Here is a 22,227-nt window from a genome sequence, read left to right as displayed (position 1 = left end):
CTCTCTTTCTCTCTCTTTCTGTCTCTCCCTACCTCTCTCTCTCTTTCTCTCTCTTTATTTCTCTCTCTCTCTCTCTCTCTCTTTCTCTCTCTTTCTGTCTCTCCCTACCTCTCTCTCTCTCTCTCTTTCTCTCTCTTTATTTCTCTCTCTCTCTCTCTCTCTCTCTCTCTCTCTCTCTTGCTCTCTCTCTCTCTCTCTCTCTCTCTCTCTGTCTGTCTCTCTTTCTGTCTGTCTGTCTTTCTCATGAACCTTTCCACATTAACCTGGTTTTGCTGTCAATACTTAAAAAACCTCGTCATCAAATATTAGAGCTTGACGTACTTTATTGGCAGAAGGAAACAAAACTGATCAAGCACAATTTTCAAGCAGCAAAAAATTCGTATTCAATTAGGCTTCAATTCTACCGTTTCCGATTGACAAAATTTCTTCGGAACCAAGAGCCCACCATTTTCCCGGCTTTCGTGAACAATTTCAACGATTGTTAACACTAAAGATGATTAAATCAGAATACAAGCTGACTGATACTTTTTCCCAATTTTTCCTTTCGATGGAATTGTTTTTTGTTCCAGCACATTTGGCGGAGTCATCAGAAAATGCTTGGCATCCTGTTTTCCTAACTAATCGAATTTTTCATTGATTAAAAACTCATTTTGATTTAAAGGCTATTGATTTTAGTAACCTCAGGCTCAATTAAACAAAAGTGGCGTCGAACAACAATCCTCTCAATAAATATAGTACTTTTTTAAAAAAAAATACTAGATTTATATTACCGAAACGGTCTGTACTACCAAAACGATCTATAATAGAACTATCTATATTACCAAAATGGAAGCTCAATTCCACCCTCTATTCATTATCAAAATCAAGTCAAAAATCGAAGTAGTAGAATTCATTTAAAATGGCCGTGCAAATATATTCCCTAATTTCACAGACAGCCCTATTTGAGACAGGATGTCAATATAGATATAAGAGCAAAGCACAGAGTAGACCTTAGAACAAAGAACAAAAAGCGACAATAGTTTTCGTCGATAAAAGTACATTTTGGATAAAATACTTCTGCAATATGCACTGGAGGAGTTATAAACAACACAACTATTCAAATACCACAGGAAAAATGGTGAACAGCTTCTGAAAAATTCAATTTCACGGTCTACTATTTTTTAAATATATTATACTGATCTGTATCAAATTTTCCTCTTGTTAAAGCTGAAATAGATTTTCAGTTATCATTAGATGTGTTTTTGAATTGTCAGTGTTTAACACTAAGGTCTCTATTGAGTTAAAAAGAGATAGCTCTGTAAAAAAGCGAAAGCATAAGAAACAATTATTCCTAGAAATACATATTTGAATTGAAAAAGTATTGATTCCAGGTGCTTGATCATCCACGCAACTGCTTGAATGAAAAAAAATTGTTCTTTTTTAATGGTCGACTATGTATTTCAACAACTTGGTTCTAATCAAATATTTTCTACTAATTCGAAAAAACGAGATGATAGAGAGAATTCATCAATCTTCATTTACACATAATTAATTTAAATCGCTTTTCATCGCGTAAAAACTACACCAAAGTCATTTAGCTTTGATTTTGCTCTAACTATAGAAGTTTAAAGATTTTATCGAAAAAGTTTCTAAAAAAACTGCTCAAAAAGCATACAATTACTTTTTTGGAAACAATTGAATTACATTACAAGAAAATGTTAAAGATACTTGAAAGAAAAAATATCATCGACAAGTTAACCAAGCATTTGTTATCATTTTAAATGTGAAATTTTCTTACTTTTATTGAACTCTATTTCAGTTCCGATTAGTCCAGGAAGCATAACCCTAACTGATGGTACTGGTTCTTCTGCAGTCAACTATACAGTAATCAACAGTACTGAACCCAACGAAGTGGAGGGTTATATTGTTCAAATTGCTAAATGGAACAAGACCGAATTCAATTTTATCGATCAGCGCAACAACACTGTGGGTGGAAGCGGATACTCCGAAAGTGGAGTTTTCGGGTCTCTAGTGAATGGTGCTTTGTATAAAGTGTCTGCATTCGCGGATGATGCGTGTTCTTTGTCTCAATTTTCAAGGGAAAGCGCTGACGGCTATTTTCAGAGTAGTTAGTTATTTTGAGCGCTTGTTTCATTGCCAATTCACCATTGAGATTTTTCTTTTCCACATTTTAGAACCTGGACGCAACGGATTGTTATAATCAATCATTTAAAATAGTTAATTTCCATTTTAAGTGGAGGAACCACCTTCCCATTCTTATAGAACCACTTTTTCAAATCCCGCTCTATAGAAGGCTACGCAATATATTTTCAATCAACAAACCAAAATTTATTCTTAGTGGACGAAATTTCTTTCTAACTCAAAAAGCAGTCAAAAAAGGTGGGGAAAATTGGCTCATTTGCTTTTCATCATAGAAAAAAAACAAAAAAGCCGTAAAGATTTTCAATACTTATGCCCCTTATTGCATAGTGGGATTGCAATTTTTACGCCCCCAGCCACATTTGTCATAATGTTATATAGCAACGTGCTGTAAAGAAATATACAATTTGTAAACAGGAGGCATAAAAACAACTAGGGGCGGGGTAGAATAGATCAAAACTTTTTTCAGGTCTCTCTTCCCCAACGTCAAATTTGACACGAGTGTTTAAAGACAGTAATCAAATATGTTTCATCTGGGAGCATCAATTGAGCGATGAAGAATGGAACACAGTCAAAGTAGAACTTCAACAATCTGGCGTGAACAAAGGAACCGGAAAAATGACCCCAAGCAATGTTAGTTTTTTTAACGTTTTGAGATCTTTTGCGTTCAAAAAAACTTTGATCTTTTGCATCCATCCCCCTCCAGGTCAGTGATTGGAAGTGGAAAATAGAGTTACATCAGTGTGGAGTGAACGAAGGAGCTGGAATAGCTTTACCCATTGCAGACAGCTTTTGTCTCCCTCCTTTTCGCTTTTTGCGTTTCCCCTATTATTATAATTTCAATCCCTAATTTTATATAGTTCACATTTCTTAACATTAAATATTAAAAGGTTTTTATGCCCCACATATGCAATTAATGTGTTTGTTTTATAGCACGCTACTCCGCTTGGGACAAAAAAGTTAAATGCCCAGTTAGCTGAGGGGGGAGGGGGGCAGAACTCTTAGACACTGAATTCGAATTCTTAGACACTGTTTGTTCCCTTTAAAGTTAAGTTTTAAAAACTCAGCTAAAACCTTGCATTTTTGTGTCTTCAGTAAGCCTTACAATTTTTAGGTTCAGAAGGATTTACTTTAGAAAAAGCGTCCAAAGGTATATGTTTTTGTTCTACCATCTTTCAGTTTTCTGGAACCAGCTTTTTCGAGACATCGATCAAAATCTGTTTGGTATTATTTTTGCAAAAAATTACTGTCTTCTTTATTGGTTTTTTTTTAAAGATTAAAAATTCTACCAAATTAGTTAGTTTGAATTTCTCTTTCAAAATTCATTAAGCTTTTACAAAAAATTGTTGTTGTCTTATTTTAATGTATCCTACTCATGTCTTTCTTTTCAGGAAAATTTTTTAAAACTTTTTTGGAAACTTTCTTTTCATCTCAAATCTGATATTAAGCACTCTTCAATTTTTTTCCAATATTGTATAAAATATAAAAGAATTTCATGTTCTATTTCTATCTTGTATGTTTGCAGGGCTCAACTGTTGGTTTGATTTGTGTTTACCACAGTGGTGCTGACGTCAATTTGGAAACAGATGTGCTGTTTTCTGTGGGAAATGAGATTTTGGCCGATGGAGCAGATTTCAGCAGATTCTCTAATGGTCTTATTCTATCTACCAATTTTTCAGGTAAATTTAACTATCATAAAAAAGAAAAGAAAAAAGATTACTTAGATTGAAATTTTGTTTTCGAAAATGACAACAATATAAAGTTTTTTAATCAGCAAAGTTAATATCTGGTAGCTTAAACATTGAATTTTAAAAAATGCCGAAATTTTAGAAAAAACTCCATTCTGCAATATAACTCAAAGTAAACTAATTTAAAAAGCAGGCATCTTAAATTATAAATCAATGACCGGAAGTTTAAATAATTAAAATACCGAAAAGAATAAATAAAAATTTTATTGATATATATATATATATATATATATATATATATATATATATATATCAGTATAACACACACATATATATATATATATATATATATATATATATATATAGTGTGTGTGTGTGTGTGTGTGTGTGTGTGTGTGTGTGTGTGTGTGTGTGTGTGTGTGTGTTTGACTGTGTCAATATGTGCAGTTTCACTTTGCGGATATGAATATGAAAGAGAGGGCAAGTAGCTGTAAAATTAACCAAAATTTTTGCTTTTAGATTACAAGCCAATTGATGTGAATATTGACTGCACTGAAGAAAATGGAACGTGTTCTATGAACGCCATTGTGGATTACAGGTTGAGTGATCATCTAACTGCATTTGAAGTTGAAGTATATGTAAGTACTCGAATTTTTCAGCTTCTTTTTTCCTTACAGTTTTATAATTTTCATTAACTGTTTATTATTTTTGCTGTTGTTCAATTCTCGGTGAAAGATTTCAGAGAGAAATAATGCAAGAATTGCAATGAAAAGTAGTTTTTTAACCCAAAGCGCCTTTAATTTCATTTTGTGAATGCTTACTTTGCTTTCGTAATTGTGATGATTTTAGGTGTGGAATTTTGCTTTTGCGAAACCAAACGCCCTATTACGTTTTCCAATCACTGTTTTCTAGTGTACAATTATTGTCATCTTCCACTGCGCCATCGTCACTTCATATTATTTGATCCTATTTTTGCTTAATCACATTCCAATTTCATGATAAAAAGTATTCCAAATCGTCTTTCTATGAAAACATGGGCTTAGATGTGAAATGTAATTTTTAACAATTAAGCTGAACAAAAACAATATGTCAGCTCCAGAAACAAATTGTGATAGAAGCATTTCAAAGTTTAAAACTGTTCCCATCTTATACCATTTCAAAAACTTGATGCGATTTTTTGCAGTATTTTTATACGATTTGCGGTTTTCAATGGCTCCGGAAACTTTAATTTGAGTCATATTTGCGGTTCATCGAAATTGACGAGGACTTAAATTCCATGGTGCCCGGGGCCTTTTTGAAACTTGGTGAGTTTGGAAACTACCCCCCCCCCCCTCTCTTTTCTGCCCTGACCCACCCTTCAAGCGCTGCTTACCTAGATATATTTGATTTTACGTTAGTTGTCCAATTGTCCGATAATGCCAGAGGTTACGAATGTCCAATAACATGCAGCATTACAGGACAGATGACGTAATTTTCAGAATCAATAGAGAGGCCTCATTTCAATCCATGAATGACGCGATACGTCAATAAACAATAAACAATAGTCTACTATACACAAAACTTGCAACCAGCCACTACAGTCACCGTGTTCCCTGCAACTCTTTCATTTTTGAGCATTGTTTAGGGTTAACACATCGATCTGGGTCATTGTTTATTCGTATGTGAGAAGACTGTGATGTGAAAAAATTATAGTTAATTATAATTAATTAATAATTAATAATTAATTATAATAATTGATTCGTCGATTGAATAGTCGGTGAACAATCTCATTTTCTCGTTGGTTATGAGGTGCAGTTTTAATTCAAAACTGTACTTGTATGGCTTTTTTTTCCAGCACTTTTTGGAATAATTATTCAGATATCATTTAGTGTAATTTTCAATTTTGGGATCTATCCCCCCCAGGTCGGTATCTATCCCAGGTTAGTGGGAATATATGCTTGATGACCCCAGGCGCAAGTGCAGTATTTCTACATAGTAACGTGCTATATAACAACACATATTTTGTAACTGCGGGTCATAAATAACACTGGGGGACAGAAACAGAATAGATCCGAATTTTTTCAGATAAAGCTTGATTAACTACATTCACATATATACTTCCATCGATTATTTAAAACTGAACTAGCTCAGATAACGTGTTAACGTCCGCTGTTACAGAACTTCGTCATATGCTTTCTTAATTTCAGTACACTTCCAAGACAAACACATACACGAGCGTTAAATTGAACTCGCTGAACTGCACTCAAACATCTGGTGGAACGAGTGACTATAACTGCTCCGTTACAATATCTGATATCATACTTACAACTCTTAATGAATTCATTGGGGTAGTAAACATATACAACGATGTGATATTTGGATTCACAATTCAAGAAGACACGATTCATTTTGAAGGTAACTTGAGTTTGCAAGAAATAGAAAAAATTTTGTTCATTTGATTTTCTCCCAATAATATTGCCCATAGTTGAACAGTATTTGCGAAAACCTATCCTTTTTTTCTTTAGAGTGGGATGTTTTTCACTAAATCATTATATTTTTATGTTTTTCTGTAATGTATAAGGCAATTCTAGACATTTTGTATCGGCTATAAAATTTGATTCAACAGATCTATGAGAAAAAATATTTTCTATTTGATAAAAGTGTAAAGCGACCCTCTTTCGTCAGCCGAATTGTTTGTCCAAATCGATATAAAGTAACGTACATTCATTCAATGAGGGACTTAATCGACAACGTCTTAGTATTTGTGGTAGCAATAAGTGGATTTTTAGACGGCAATTTTTGATGCTCATTTGGCCGGTATTTCGTCTGATCACAAATCAGTTCAATGTCGGTCACCATTTGGCACCAATGAATCCAAAAACTCGAAAATTATAGAGCCAAATCGTGTCTTATTTGATAAATTTTATAATTACAATTACTTATAATTATGTTACACGAACTTTTTCCTATCTTTCTACGTACATTAGAACGCATTTCAGTCAATTAAATACTTGAATCCGATTGAATATTAATCCCACGCTTCATATTCAATCGCTATATTTACTCGGTAATAATAATTGACTCGTTATTTTTGAGTTCAGCTACACCGTTATCTACAAATTGCTTGCTGTCTTTTTTTAAAAAATTTGCGTCACAATAATTGTTGGTCATTCTGCCCAGGTCTAGGTACAGACTTATGAAAAGACAATGCTCGACCCAAATGTACTATGAAAAGACCATATTCGACTCGTTTGAGCTATGAAAAGATTTTAGCTGGACTTTAAGACAATCTCGACTTTAGCTGGACACAGATTTTTTGCAAAAGACTTTAGCTGGACCAAAAATTTAGACTGGACTTAAGCTCGACAAAATGTTTGTAAACAAAGTCGAGATAAAGTCTTTTCATGGGTCCATTATTGGTCTTTTCATAAGTCTGCTTTTTTCCATTGAATTTGTCTGCCCAATATTGCATATAACGTAGTCAGCGTGTATGCTCCTTCAGATTTTACGATTCAGATGAACCACTTATCCCTCAAAAACCTGCATTTTTAATAAAAAAGATAGTTCATTATTTTGCAGGGGAGAACAAACTGAATAACGGCGAAATTTGGTCATGGCTAATGGGACTAGGACCAATACACGTAAGCTAGCTGGGTTCATTGAATCAAGTAATGTGGTAATATACTCGAGTTGCCATAACTCTTTATCTTAAGATCTGACGGAGATCTTAAGGCTTTTGGCAGCTTTCCAACTGTTTCGTAAGTTGGACTGGTCTTAGTACATACAGAAGCAGAAGCATAGCTACTTAGTACATACAGGAGCAAAGCTCAGGCTCTGCTTCTGTATGTACAGAAGCAGAAAAAATGAAAAATTTCGGATTTTGAAAAAAAAACACATTTGACTTATGAAAAAACAAATGGTAGACACGTGAAAAGATATTTACTCGACTTTGTTGGTTATGAATTGACTAACGGTGGACTCATGAAAAGACCTTAGCTGGACTTTCTTCGTTATAAATAGACTTAAGCTCGACCCATGAAAAGATATTAGCTCGACTTTAACTAGGAAGCTCGACCGTGTAATTATAGTCAATATTGGCCCCCCCTACTAGACTTTTAAAGTCTTTTCATAAGTCGAGGCCTAGGTCTGGGTGAAAATATGAAAAAGAATATTCAATGTTGAGCGTTTTTGTTCATTTTTTTTCATTGAAATTTGATTGCACTCTAACCTGTTTCAACTTCTGATGATTGTTCACATTCACTCGCTTGCTCAAAAAGTTGACCAAACTGCAATCGCCAGTGAACGCTGAGAAGTTGGAAATCCTGATCACCAATTTAGTCAAAGGATGAATGGTATAACTGTCATTTGCGAGCATCACCACGATCAAAAAATAGGCTTTCAATTATAAGCTCATGGTAGCAGAAAAACAAACCCTTCTCTGTTTTAGGCCCATCGCCACCAGTGATAACTGTGTTTAACGGAGTGTTCGTTCGGACTGATATTCAATCGTTGAATGAAACTAGTGTTCAATTCATTACGTCAGTAGATAATAACGACTGGCAAGCAGAACTTTATCACAGCAGCACAAGTTGCAAAGATGTCAACGGGAACAGTCTGCCCAACAACGAGTGTGAAATAACTACCCCTAACACCTGGACTCCAGAACCTGTTGACCTTATTCTGTCATCACTGATACCTGGAAAAGAGTACACCATTAGTCTTGACCAGATCTCATTTAGAAATGGAAATGATCCCATCACTGAAGCTTCTACATTCCCAGCATCCGCTACTTTTTGCTCGAGTAAGTTAAGTTGAGTTATTATTCAGAACGTTGTTTGGGATTCATTTTGATGAATTGTGAAGGGTGTCAGAATTAAGTTACCCGATTCCGATGACGTCGCCGAGAATTTATGACATCAGCCGAGAAGCTCGCTTTGATTCGAGAACAAAGTTAGCTTAGAATCTGGCATAGTGCATATCTGGAATTTTAAACTTCACCGTGGGTGTTTGAGTAATCAATATATTAAAACCACCGTGTTAAGAATTTTTTAAAACCTTGATTTTTGATTGAGCTGATTTTAGGCCAATTCGCGTTGGTATTAATGCATGTAGTTTTAACAAACAAATTCGTGTGGTAACAAATTAAAGTTTTGTGATCACTGACAAAATATAAACAAACCAAAAAAATCAAATCGGAAAAAGAATGTGGAGTAGAATGACACACGGAAATTAAGGACACACGTTACATCTTACTGAGTGAAGATAGCAAAATCATCTTCTTCATAAATCAGTAATAAAAACAGTCAATCATTTGAAAATTATTGACAACTTTTTCGCAAGATTGTCAATAACCATTAAAACATCTTAAAAGAATGGAGTAGATCGCGGCATATAGCTACTCACTTTTGGGATCAATTTTTGCGAGAGTATCTGCCAAAGCAACGCATTCGTTCAAGCTGGAACGCAAGTTTAATTAGTCTGAAGATCAAAAATTTCGTATTGACTCCTAATGTTTTCAAACTCCGGGGCTTTGGCTCGTTGCCAAAAAAATCCTTAATTTTTTCCAGGAGATGATGGGATCGTCCAATCAGTCAAACAGGTAACTCCGAGCGGTGAACGCATTAGGCCCATCGTAAAGCTGAGCAAGTTAATTCCCAACTGAATCTCGAACTCACCGACACCTCGATTGTGTTATAAGCCAACATTTAAGTTTTCCATTGATTCTTCAAAATGTGTTCGTCACAACGTATCAAAAGCACGTCTTAACCCATTACTGATGTTATTTCGCAGAAATTGGTCTCACAGCACGCCTGCACACATTTGACGCTTTTGAATATTTCGGTTGGTATATCCGGTTATTAGTTTAGGTGACTCGTTTTCGAAAAATCGAAAAATGCCTGATTAGATTTGTACCCTATTTTTTTTAATAATCATTGTTTTGAAATTATTCCATACATCAGCTGAGTGGCTGATTTAACATGTTGAGCTTCAACCGTATTATTCTTTTTTGTGGTCCTCAAAATTGGGCCGGCAATCTCAAGGAATTGTTGATTGTGCTCGATTTTGGAACGGAAAGCCTCCTAAAAGTTAACACAAAAAATCATCTCAAGACCTGACGGAAATGGTCGACTTCTTGAAAAACGCTTTCATTGTACGCTTATGTTTGAACGCTTTGCTCATTAAACCACGCTCATCTATAGGTCCAATGTAACACGCGGAAAAGATTTCAATTCAGATTTTTTCTATAGTTACCCACAATGATTTCTCTGGCTCAATATAAAAAATTCTTTCACGTTTTAAAAAATATACTGCAAAACTTTTTTTACATCTGCTGAAACTTGCCAAGCTAAATGTATACACAAAATCAAAGGAAACGGTTGATGGGTGGGCGGTGTGTGAGGGAGGGAGAGAGAAAGAGAGAAAGAGAGAGAGAGAAAGAGAGAGAGAGAGAAACGGAGAGATAGAGAGAGAGAGAGAGAGAGAGAGAGAGCGAGAGAGAGAGAGAGAGAGAGAGAGAGAAGGAGAGAGAAAGAGAAATATAGGTAATAGATGCCGCCGATTTCAAATTTACTCTTAATTTAAATGAAACAGAGGAATTCAGCATTAAGTTGTGGTATCACTGAGAAAATTTTCACAGCTCTTTGAAATAAGTTTTTTTCAAAACCCAGTGTCTGCCCTAAATTTGTAATAGAGCGTGGTATTATCTGCCACTTGCAATTCATGAACTTACTGTGAGCTATTAATCGAATTCTATAGTAATCCAATCCTGAATAGTTACTTATGTTTACGGAAAAGGACATCGAGTTTATTCGATAGAAAAACTTTGTCTCAAAGGAAAACATTGAAAATTATTTGTTAAAACCCATTTCTTCTAATTATTCTCTGTTTGATCATTTAAATTAATAGTAATTTAAATATGGTTTCAAGTAAATTTGAATTACATGACAATCATTCTGTAGGTATGATAATCTAATTATTGGATGCTATTTTTTCTTACCTGAAACAAAAGTTGTCACGTTAACTAGTTGATTGGAAGTGGAGTTCTTATCGGCTATTATTATGATATTTTTTCAGGTAATGTTGGATTAAAATTATTGTTGATTATCCTGCTTTTTCTAGTGAACTAAAATTACAGTATATTTTGTACCTCTTTAAAATAAACAAGGGAAAAATTAGTTTTAAAGTTAATTTTCTGCTATAACCACGGGATTCTTGCAGTTAATTTTGAATAACTTACCATTGTGGATTATTTTTACCCTTCTTTTTAAAAGAAAGTTAAATTACAGTACACTTTTTGCACCTCTTTAAAAAGAGCAACGCAAATCTAAATTATACTCGCAACTTCAGTTGGTTCTTTTATGTGTTTGCTCTTTTTTATCAATGCTAGGCTACTACAACAGATATGCTCAATAATAAAAATTGATTTCAGCTCTACGTTTTACACCGTTAGAAAGCTGAAAAAATGATTAATTTCAGATTGCAAAAAAGGGGTCTAGGAAATAAACCCCCACGGAGAAAAAAACCCCACTTAACTTTAGATAGGAAATAAACCCCCACGGAAAATAACCCCCACGGAAATAAACCCCCATTTTAAAATTGAATTTTGGTTTTGATAGTTTGTTCGGTTGTGATAGTTTCATATCAAGTCCCACGGGCCGCTGAGGCATGGCCATGGCCCGCAAGGCATGGCCAAAGGCGCTAAATGCGCAGTTCTTTAATAGTAAATTGGGGGTTTATTTCCGTGGGGGTTTATTTCCGTGGGGTTTTAATTCGGTGGGGATTTATTTCCTATCTAAAATGAAGTGGGGTTTTTTTCCGTGGGGGTTTTTTTCCGCAACCGCAAAAAGTGCTTCAAAAACACAATAACAACAATTTGAGTATCAAAAAAAGTAACAAAAATGTTCTAAATTTGATCAAACCAAAGAACAAACAACCTCAAGTTCTTACTCCCAAAATTTGCACCTACATAGGACTATAAAGGAAAATAAGTACAATACACGTGCAGACTAAAAGAACTAATATAAAGAATATTTATTGATAAAAGTAGTCCAATACAATACAAAAAAAATGTAAGCAGCTCAGCCCTAGTCAACCACACTAGGAAGACAGTGCATCTCCTGATAAGTTTTCTCCTGAAAAATTCCGAGATTATATCTATTTTTCCGCTATATTCCTACAAGATCAATATTTTCTGTAACATCTCTTCGTCTGCCAAAATTTTCAAAATGGGCCTTTCTGGGGGAATTTTGTCCTGTGAAACCTTCGTGCTAATTAAAAGGTGTTCTGCATCATGCCTCTAATTATCATAGTGCTTGCAAACGATTCTCGTAAAAAATAAATAGGCTCTACAATCTACTCAACTTTAAAAAGCCGAAAAAATTGGAATGCGCTTGGTTTCAACGCGAAAACAAAAAAATAGTCTGAAAATTTCAAAGGGTGTGCAATAAACTCTTTGCGTTTTGTGAACATCTTTTAGAAAACTTGAATTGTTTTATATCAAATCTGAACTTTTGAAATCAAACATTGTTTCAAATATTTTTACGATAGTTTATTCAAACAAAAAGAAAACTAATGTAAACAATCATGTCAAAATTTGCAGTGAGCATAGTTGATGATATCACCCTATTGAAATGCAGCAAGCCGTTAACTTCTTTTTGTAAATAATTTTGCTAACCTCGCTTCTGTCAGAACTTTGCAAATTGTCTTGCAGATTCATTCTTCTGACATTTTCTGTGCAAGTAAACTGTTCTGTGAAAGTATGTTGCTGCAATTTATAAAACACTATTCCAAGCTGCTCTGCCACTTGAAACTACATTGGCGGTTAATAGTGACTGAAACTACTCATGAAGTATTATCATGCTCAGATTTGTTCTTTCAGTTTTGTCATGATAAGCCATGATGAGAATGTAGTCCGGGCAGATAAACAATGTTGCCAGATTTTGAAGATAACCATTGTCCTCCCAAACTCCCACAGCTTGCTATAAGATATTCTGGTCTGAAAATAGGGAATAGACCAGCGAATGATTAGAAACCTTGAATGGTACGTACTGACCTAGAAATGGTTTTTATAGGACTATTATATCTTGAATAGCAGTAGTATAGTACACTGCGGATAGTCTACCAAATCTCAAATGAACATATCTCACTCGCCTCGCTCGCTCGATATCTTCATTCAAGATCAGGTAAACTATCCGGCAGCCTACTAACGCTCGCTCAATGCTTCGCATCTCACCGTTTGTCGCTTCGCAACTCACTCTCGCTTACTACTAGCTACGCATAGAATCATAATTGAATGAATATGTTCACATAATGTTGAAATATAGTTTTATAATTGAATGAATATGTTCACATAATGATAAAAAATAATTCGAATGCCTGTGTATCCGCACTTTGGCAAGCATATAATTTTGAGTTGTATATATTCACACTCTGTCGACATTTTGAATACAATGATATACACACTAAAAATAATTCAAACTTAGTAGCTTTTTAATCAAATGTTCTCAAGCACAATTATTATTGTAGAATAACTCGTTCTATCAAATTAAATTCTTCTTTGCTCTTCTTTGAGAATCCAATAAATTCTCCATCTTGATTGAAATTTACTTTCCAACCAGGATTTGTGTGCAGCAATATTGCAACAGGATGATCATAAATTTCGTCTATTTCTACCTGCTTTGAATATCCCTTATACACAGGGTTATATTCATACGTTCCTTCAATATTTATATATTTAAGAAAATCTTGATTGACTTTTATAATGTCGTTTGTGTTGTTCATTTATTAGCAAACAATTTATTCAAATAACTTTTTCATATTATTTAATTTTTCAATCATATTGCAAATAGAGTCAGAATTTAATTTATATTTTAAAAGAAAGTCATCTCTAAAATTTACATTATTATAATGACACGCAGTTTCATAGATTAAATGATTTATCAAAATTTTATTAGATAATATAATACTAGGAGTAGTTTTCACAGCTGCTAGAATGACTGTCTCATCTTGTTGTAGTCTGCTACTAGCATATTCTATAAGCATTCCACTATGTTCAATCGCCTTCATCACAACTTTTTTATCATCTTTCAATTCTTCACTTGCAAATTCGAACCATTTACAATTTCTATCAATTAGCTTTAATATTAAATCTTTATCAAAAATTATATCTACTTCATCATAATATGTAAAATTAATTCTCTCATATGGATCTTCAATTTCATCAGAATATTCATTCAAACACTTTTCAGATATTTCACACACATTAACAAAATCAATAAATTTTCGATTTATAGGAGAAGTAGAATTCGAAGCAAGCCATTCAACTAAGCATTTCTCTTCATACATATAACCATCACTACACATAACAGGATTTCTGATCCCGATAGAATTAATAGGACACTTCGGTATCATTTATATTTAAACAATTATTTGAATTAAATACAGTTGGGAATAAAATTGTAGCAATTAAATTTGAAATCGATATCACCACTATCAACACAGATATTAGATACATAGCTAATCTAAAATTATAAAATTCATTATCAGTTTGAAACATCATTTATAATTAAATAAATTATTCAAATATAAATGAAAGTGAAATTATATCCAAAATCGCCAGTGCGAGTAGTAATATCAGGACCATCTGGTTGTGGAAAAACCTGTTTACTAACAAAATTAATAACTGAAATAATTAATGATTATAATGAAATATATATTTATTCACCATCAATTCATCAAGAAACATATCAAAAACTAATAGAATGTTTCGAACAAAACATACCCCCAAAATCAATTTCTAAAATACTGAAAAATAAAAAGACTATTGAAGACTGTCTTAACGATAATCTCTCTAACATTGAAATATCTGTTTAGGAAAACATTGATGAGTTAAAATTTCCTCAAGATTACCAAGGTGAATCAACTGTTATTATTTTAGACGACCTCAATGAAAATGAAATGAAAGATGAACGAGTACAAGCATTATTTAAAAGATCACAACATAATAATATTTCTGTTTTTATTATTAGTCAAGATTATTATGAACTACCAAAAAAGAACAATAAGAGCTAACAGTAATGTTTTTCATTTATTCAAACCAAATAATATTAGAGATGTTCAAAATCTATTTCAAGATAAAGCTAGTATGGATATGATTATTGATGAATTTAAACTCTTGTGCAATATCTGTTGGCAAACTAAATTTCAACCATTGACAATTGATATGTCGAAAGATAAAGAAGTAGAAAAATATAAATTAGGTTTAGATTCTATTTTTGTTCCTAAATCTGACCCATTTTGACTTGATAAATGAGTGTGTATTCAAATGTAACTGAAGAAGACTTACTCTCACTAGAAAAATTAGCTGAACAACAGAAAAATGAAAAAGCAAGAAAAATTAAGAAGAGGATATTCAAGCAAACATATGATCAAAAATTAGCAGAAACATTCGAACCCATAACTAAAAAAATTGATGAAGTAGTTGAAACAACAAAAGAATTAGAATTACCAAATCTTGTCAACAATTTTACGTTAGAATCGCCCCCAGGTGTAACAATGAGTCATGAAATATTTGCAACAGTAGGTAAAATGGTCAACGCTAGCAACAAATTTAAATTAGATAAGAGAACAGGAGGACGATATAGGTTAAATGGTGTTAATGTGGACCCTATGGGTGGAAATAACGTGAAAATCGGAGAAAATATATATGAAATAACACCATCAATTCAAAAAGCTCTAACTGAAACAAGTTATAATTTTAATAAAATGAGTGATGATGATATTCTCACCTTCAGTAAAATTCTGAATGATATAAATTATAATCCAAATGAAGATAATTCATCTACAAGACAAAAATATATAAAAAACCAACTTAAATCACGAGTTCAAAATATTTTAAAAACTCCAATAGTAGCTATAGCAAGTGGGGAATCAGATGAGTATGAATCTTTAGAATCAGATTTGGAAGGCAATGGAACAAAGACAATAGTAGTGCCATCAGATTCCGATGAGATATGGACTAGATTACAAGTTCTATTAGGACTAAAATTAGCAGGTCACACTGATACCTTAATAGAAGCTTCACAATTGCTTGATGCTTTATTCAAAAAAGGTGAAATTGAGACAGAACAACAATATCGAAATGCTATTGATAAATTTAAATCTCAATAACAAATTTATCATCAATATCGAATTTTACTATTAACAAATTCAAATTCAATAACAAATTTATCATCGAGGACGAATTTTGCTATTGATAAATTCAAAGAACAAAATCGATAGTTTTTTAAAGATTGACATTCACCAAAACCCAATATCAAATTCAATAACAAAAATCATCATCGAGGACGAATTTTGCTACTGATAAGTTCAAATAGCGATTATTAATATATAAATGGAACTATCCAATAAAACACTAGATCAAATAGCTTTCCATACTAGAGCAAAAATTGAAGAGCATATGCTAATTGTAATGGACAAATCAATTCATGAGCTCACTTTAGATGAACCACTTCAAACTAATAACAAACAATTCAAAATAGCAATTACATTTCTAACTGGTTAGAATGGTATTTTCAATATTACAGATGCAAACAACAAATTTTATTATGTTACTCCAGAAAAAATGATTGTTGATATTGTTATTCCAAACGGTGTTTATGAGTTGGAAGCAATAGACTTAGAAATCAAGCGACTAATGGTTTTAAACGGCGATTCTGATGGTGAAACATTTCCATTTACAATTAAACCAATTTTCACAACACAGGGATCTATAATTGAAATTGAAGATGGATGGGAAATAGATTTTACCTATGCTGGAACAATTAGAAATATTCTGGGATTCGATGCAAGAGTAGTTAATGGAAACTATAATTTATCTGATCATCCTGTTGATATAATATCTTTTGATAATATTTTTGTTGAATGTGACATTGCTCAAGGTATGATTATTAATGGAAAAAGAACTCGTGTAATTCATAATTTTACTATGGATGTGAATCCAGGTTATAAATATATTGAAAAATTTAGAGGTGGAATAATGTGGTTTATGATGGAAATCAAAGATTTTATATCTGCAATCAATTTTAAAATAAAAAACGAAAATGGAGATGTTGTTTCTTTTAATGGGCAATCTGTCACATTTAGATTATCAATTAAGGAACTATAAAAACTCAATTTTTGTTAAGTAAATGCCAAAAACTTTAATAAAAAGACCCAACTTAAATACTCCAAAGACTAAAGAAAAACCTAAAATCATAGATAACAAAGATAAATTAAAAGAATTCAAGGAAAAATTACTCTCTGGTTCAGGATTTCTTAAAATTCACTAATCGATTTTCAGATAAATGACAAAATCTACTAATTAAAAAAAGTGAGATTGTAATTTTATTATATTAAATGAGCATCGAAGGCTTTCAACTAATTGACGAAACAACTATCAACACATCAATAGTTAAAAGAGACTACACAAAAATATATCACCAACATAGAGCCAATCTCAACGATTCTGATCAAAATGTTGAATTCATTTGGGGTGAAAATAATAACTATCATCAAAATGGAAATGCTTAACTTCAATATGATATAACAGTTAGGAGAAACGATAATGCAAATTTTGTTGATGCTAATAATATTAGATTAGTTAACAATGCATTTGCATATTGTTTTAAAGAAGCTACTCTTTCACTTACAGGTGGTTCAAAGAAATGGAACAAAATAAATATGTAGGACCGATTTCAACAATAATGAGAGTTCTAACTAGCAAAGACGGAGACTTAATCTCTTATTTTGATAAAAATGATGATACATTAAAAGGAATGTTAATCAATAATCACGATGAACCTAACAAAGGTAAAATAGTTGGTCAACTACCATTAGAACATATTTTTGGTTTCTGTAAAACATTCAAAAAAATTACAAAAGGGTTAGGATTCCAACTAACTTTAAAAACAGCTGACCTACAAGATATACTCTACACAACTATTGCAGATGATATTGATGTGACCATAAATAGTCTATATTTGTTTGTTCCAACTTTAATTCCAGATGCAGCAACTCAAACTATGTTCAATGATTCTATAAAAAACAATTTCAAAATATCATTTGATTCTTGGACGAGTTTAAGGAATATAGTTAATACTGATTTAGAACACCAAGTCGATATAGGTTCAGCACAAAATATAAACAGTCCTAAATGTTTAATTGCAGCTCATCAAACAATTGCTAGAGCAGGAGGTGGGAAAACTCAAAACAGTGCTATTTTCGACAACCTAAACATTAGAAAATACTATGTTGAAATCGATGGTATTAGATATCCCAAAGATGCTGTTGATACTGAATATGGAGTTAATAACTATTTAGATCAATATAGAGATATTGAATCATTTTTCAAAGAATATGTTGGAGAACCACTATTGAAACCCTTTATAAGCTATCCAGATGTGAAAACTAAATATCCATTTCAAGTTATTGATTTAAGATATCAAGTCGACCACATTAATCCTAAAAAGATACAACTATTCGAGGAATATCGAGCAGATCCTGCAAATGCGAGACTGTTTATGGTATTAATTAGACATAGAGAAATAATGATGATTTCAGATGGAATGAAAATTGTTAGCGCTAATATTATATAACTATATAAATGATATTAACGCTAGAACAGTACATATTGAGTAAACCCTGTTATAGATGTCATAGATGATGCAAATATCTATCATAAGTTATTCTAGTATAAATAATGATTCTAACACTAGAACGGTTTATGAAATCCTATGGGCTAAAAAATCAAACAATGAAAACTTCAGAATTATTAGAGAAACTGTATAAAATTAAAATAAGTGGTGTAGAAATCTATCCAAGAGACTCAATAATTAGTTCAACAAAAGGTATTTGTAATATTTATGATGGTTCCCAAGGCGGAACTCACTGGGTAGCTTTCTATAACTCGAAATATTTCGATTCATTCGGAGGATCACCAGATCAATGGTTAATAAAACAGTTACCAAAACCAATAATATATCACAACTACATCATTCAAGACATCTATAGTAAAATGTGTGGTACCTACTGTCTATATTTTCTCTACTTACTGGAAAATAATGTAAACTATGAAGATGCTGTATTGAATATTTTCTATAGTTAAATAATGCCTATGAATGTGTTTGGTAGTACATCTTCGACTGGCTTAACGAATATAGATACAACACTATTTGTCCAGAAACCCTATTTGAGAACTAATTATATTGAATCTGATATGGAAGAAGATATTGATATGAAACAGAAATTCAAAATTACAAACTTAGTAGATCCCACAAATGATTTTGAAGCTGCTAACAAAGCATATGTTGATAAAAATAAATATGTAGGACCGATTTCAACAATAATGAGAGTTCTAACTAGCAAAGACGGAGACTTAATCTCTTATTTTGATAAAAATGATGATACATTAAAAGGAATGTTAATCAATAATCACGATGAACCTAACAAAGGTAAAATAGTTGGTCAACTACCATTAGAACATATTTTTGGTTTCTGTAAAACATTCAAAAAAATTACAAAAGGATTAGGATTCCAACTAACTTTAAAAACAGCTGACCTACAAGATATACTCTACACAACTATTGCAGATGATATTGATGTGACCATAAATAGTCTATATTTGTTTGTTCCAACTTTAATTCCAGATGCAGCAACTCAAACTATGTTCAATGATTCTATAAAAAATAATTTCAAAATATCATTTGATTCTTGGACGAGTTTAAGGAATATAGTTAATACTGATTTAGAACACCAAGTTGATATAGGTTCAGCACAAAATATAAACAGTCCTAAATATTTAATTGCAGCTCATCAAACAATTGCTAGAGCAGGAGGTGGGAAAACTCAAAACAATGCTATTTTCGGCAACCTAAACATTAGAAAATACTATGTTGAAATCGATTGTATTAGATATCCCAAAGATGCTGTTGATACTGAATATGGAGTTAATAACTATTTAGATCAATATAGAGATATTGAATCATTTTTCAAAGAATATGTTGGAGAACCACTATTGAAACCCTTTATAAGCTATCCAGATGTGAAAACTAAATATCCATTTCAAGTTATTGATTTAAGATATCAAGTCGACCACATTAATCCTAAAAAGATACAACTATTCGAGGAATATCGAGCAGATCCTGCAAATGCGAGACTGTTTATGGTATTAATTAGACATAGAGAAATAATGATGATTTCAGATGGAATGAAAATTGTTAGCGCTAATATTATATAACTATATAAATGATATTAACGCTAGAACAGTACATATTGAGTAAACCCTGTTATAGATGTCATAGATGATGCAAATATCTATCATAAGTTATTCTAGTATAAATAATGATTCTAACACTAGAACGGTTTATGAAATCCTATGGGCTAAAAAATCAAACAATGAAAACTTCAGAATTATTAGAGAAACTGTATAAAATTAAAATAAGTGGTGTAGAATTCTATCCAAGAGACTCAATAATTAGTTCAACAAAAGGTATTTGTAATATTGATGATGGTTCCCAAGGCGGAACTCACTGGGTAGCTTTCTATAACTCGAAATATTTCGATTCATTCGGAGGATCACCAGATCAATGGTTAATAAAACAGTTACCAAAATCAATAATATATCACAACTACATCATTCAAGACATCTATAGTAAAATGTGTGGTACCTACTGTCTATATTTTCTCTACTTACTGGAAAATAATGTAAACTATGAAGATGCTGTATTGAATATTTTCTATAGTTAAATAATGCCTATGAATGTTTTTGGTAGTACATCTTCGACTGGCTTAACGAATATAGATACAACACTATTTGTCCAGAAACCCTATTTGACAACTAATTATATTGAATCTGATATGGAAGAAGATATTGATATGAAACAGAAATTCAAAATTACAAACTTAGTAGATCCCACAAATGATTTTGAAGCTGCTAACAAAGCATATGTTGATAAAAATATTAATGAAAGTACATTACTAAGAATTCCAATATATGAACCACTGACAAACGATTATATATCCCTAAAAAATACAGTGTCAGATAAGGTAGTTGAATTAGCTACTACAATTTATGTCAAAGACGATATCTCAATTAAAAATTATAATAAAACAAATGATACAATAGATTCAATTGATATTGCTAATCATGATTTTACTCCGGAAATAGTAACTATACCAACAAAACAACACATGGATGAAAAAATTGATGAAACATCACTACTACGAATTCCTTATTATGAAAATTTTCAAAACGATTATATTCATCTTGTAAATGGGTTAACTGGAGTTAACTTTGCAACCACTGAATATGTTGATTCTAAGTTAAACAGAACTAGGAGATCAATAAATGAACATCCAGATATACTGCGTAAAGATTTGGAACACACATTTGGAAGTAAATTTGTATATAATAATTTTTATGAAATGTATTCAACTGGTAGAACTAACGCTAGTAGTGAGATTTCTCCAGATCACAGTTTTCTTGGAATACCATATACTATTTTCACAGTTACAGGACCAAATGCAAAAGTAGCACAAATTCATATTTCTAATCTTAATGTGAATGTTGGCTCTCAATACACAATACGATTTTTAATTAGATCACAATCACTGAAAAATATTAAATTTGGGTTTTCGAATCAATTTTCAGAACATGTGTTGAGTTATGATTTCGAGCTGATTGAATTAACAGCAACACATACTAACCCTAATGACTTCAATGTGTTTATTGATTTGGCTTCTTTTTCAGTGGGTGAGACAATAGAAATAGCTGCATTATATATTGAAGCGTTAAATACTTCAGATCAAATAAATGAAAATATAAATTTAAAATTTCAACATAAAGTTATAAATAGTGATGATCCAACAGGTGAATATGATCTAGTTACTAAGCGATATATAGACTCACATAGTAATATTGTTTATAATAACAAAATAAACAACTTTAAAAACAATAGACTAACAAATATTGCAACCCCAGTTAACACTAATGATGCTGCTACGAAAAACTATATCGATAATGATAACACAATTGTTAGAAATAACAAAAATAACAATTTCAATAATAATATAATTAGTAATATTGGAAACCCAGTTAATACTAATGATGCTGTAAATAAGAATTACTAGATAACCATAATAATATAGTATATAATAACAAAGAAAATAGTTTCAATAACAACAAAATTACAGATATTGGAAATCCAGTAAATGCAAATGATGCTGTCAATAAAGCATATAGTGATACAACAATTGTTAGAATCAATCAAGTCAACAATTTCAATAATAACAGAATTATGAATATTGGATACCCAGTTGATGATAAGGATGCTGTTACTAAAAGTTATATTGATGATAATGTAAAAGCAGCTATCTCAACACATCC

The 22,227-nt window shown here is 32.1% G+C and overlaps 1 protein-coding gene across 1 annotated transcript in view; it reads left to right on the top strand.

Annotated features, from left to right (window-relative positions):
• The window catches only part of LOC142349194 (uncharacterized), a 196,559-nt gene that overhangs the window by 86,322 nt on the left and 88,010 nt on the right, over positions 1–22,227 (top strand). The window contains exons 12-17 of the mRNA XM_075400605.1: positions 1,799–2,107; positions 2,609–2,772; positions 3,665–3,818; positions 4,347–4,465; positions 6,014–6,221; positions 8,254–8,607. Coding sequence (XP_075256720.1) covers positions 1,799–2,107; positions 2,609–2,772; positions 3,665–3,818; positions 4,347–4,465; positions 6,014–6,221; positions 8,254–8,607 — 1,308 coding nt within the window. The remainder of the gene's footprint in view (positions 1–1,798; positions 2,108–2,608; positions 2,773–3,664; positions 3,819–4,346; positions 4,466–6,013; positions 6,222–8,253; positions 8,608–22,227) is intronic.

The sequence above is a fragment of the Convolutriloba macropyga genome, chromosome 11 (genome assembly GCF_964194025.1).
Source record: "Convolutriloba macropyga chromosome 11, txConMacr16.3, whole genome shotgun sequence".
NCBI lineage: Eukaryota > Metazoa > Xenacoelomorpha > Acoela > Convolutidae > Convolutriloba > Convolutriloba macropyga.
Note: the sequence above shows the minus strand (reverse complement) of the source record. Positions and strands in the feature narration are given on the sequence as shown.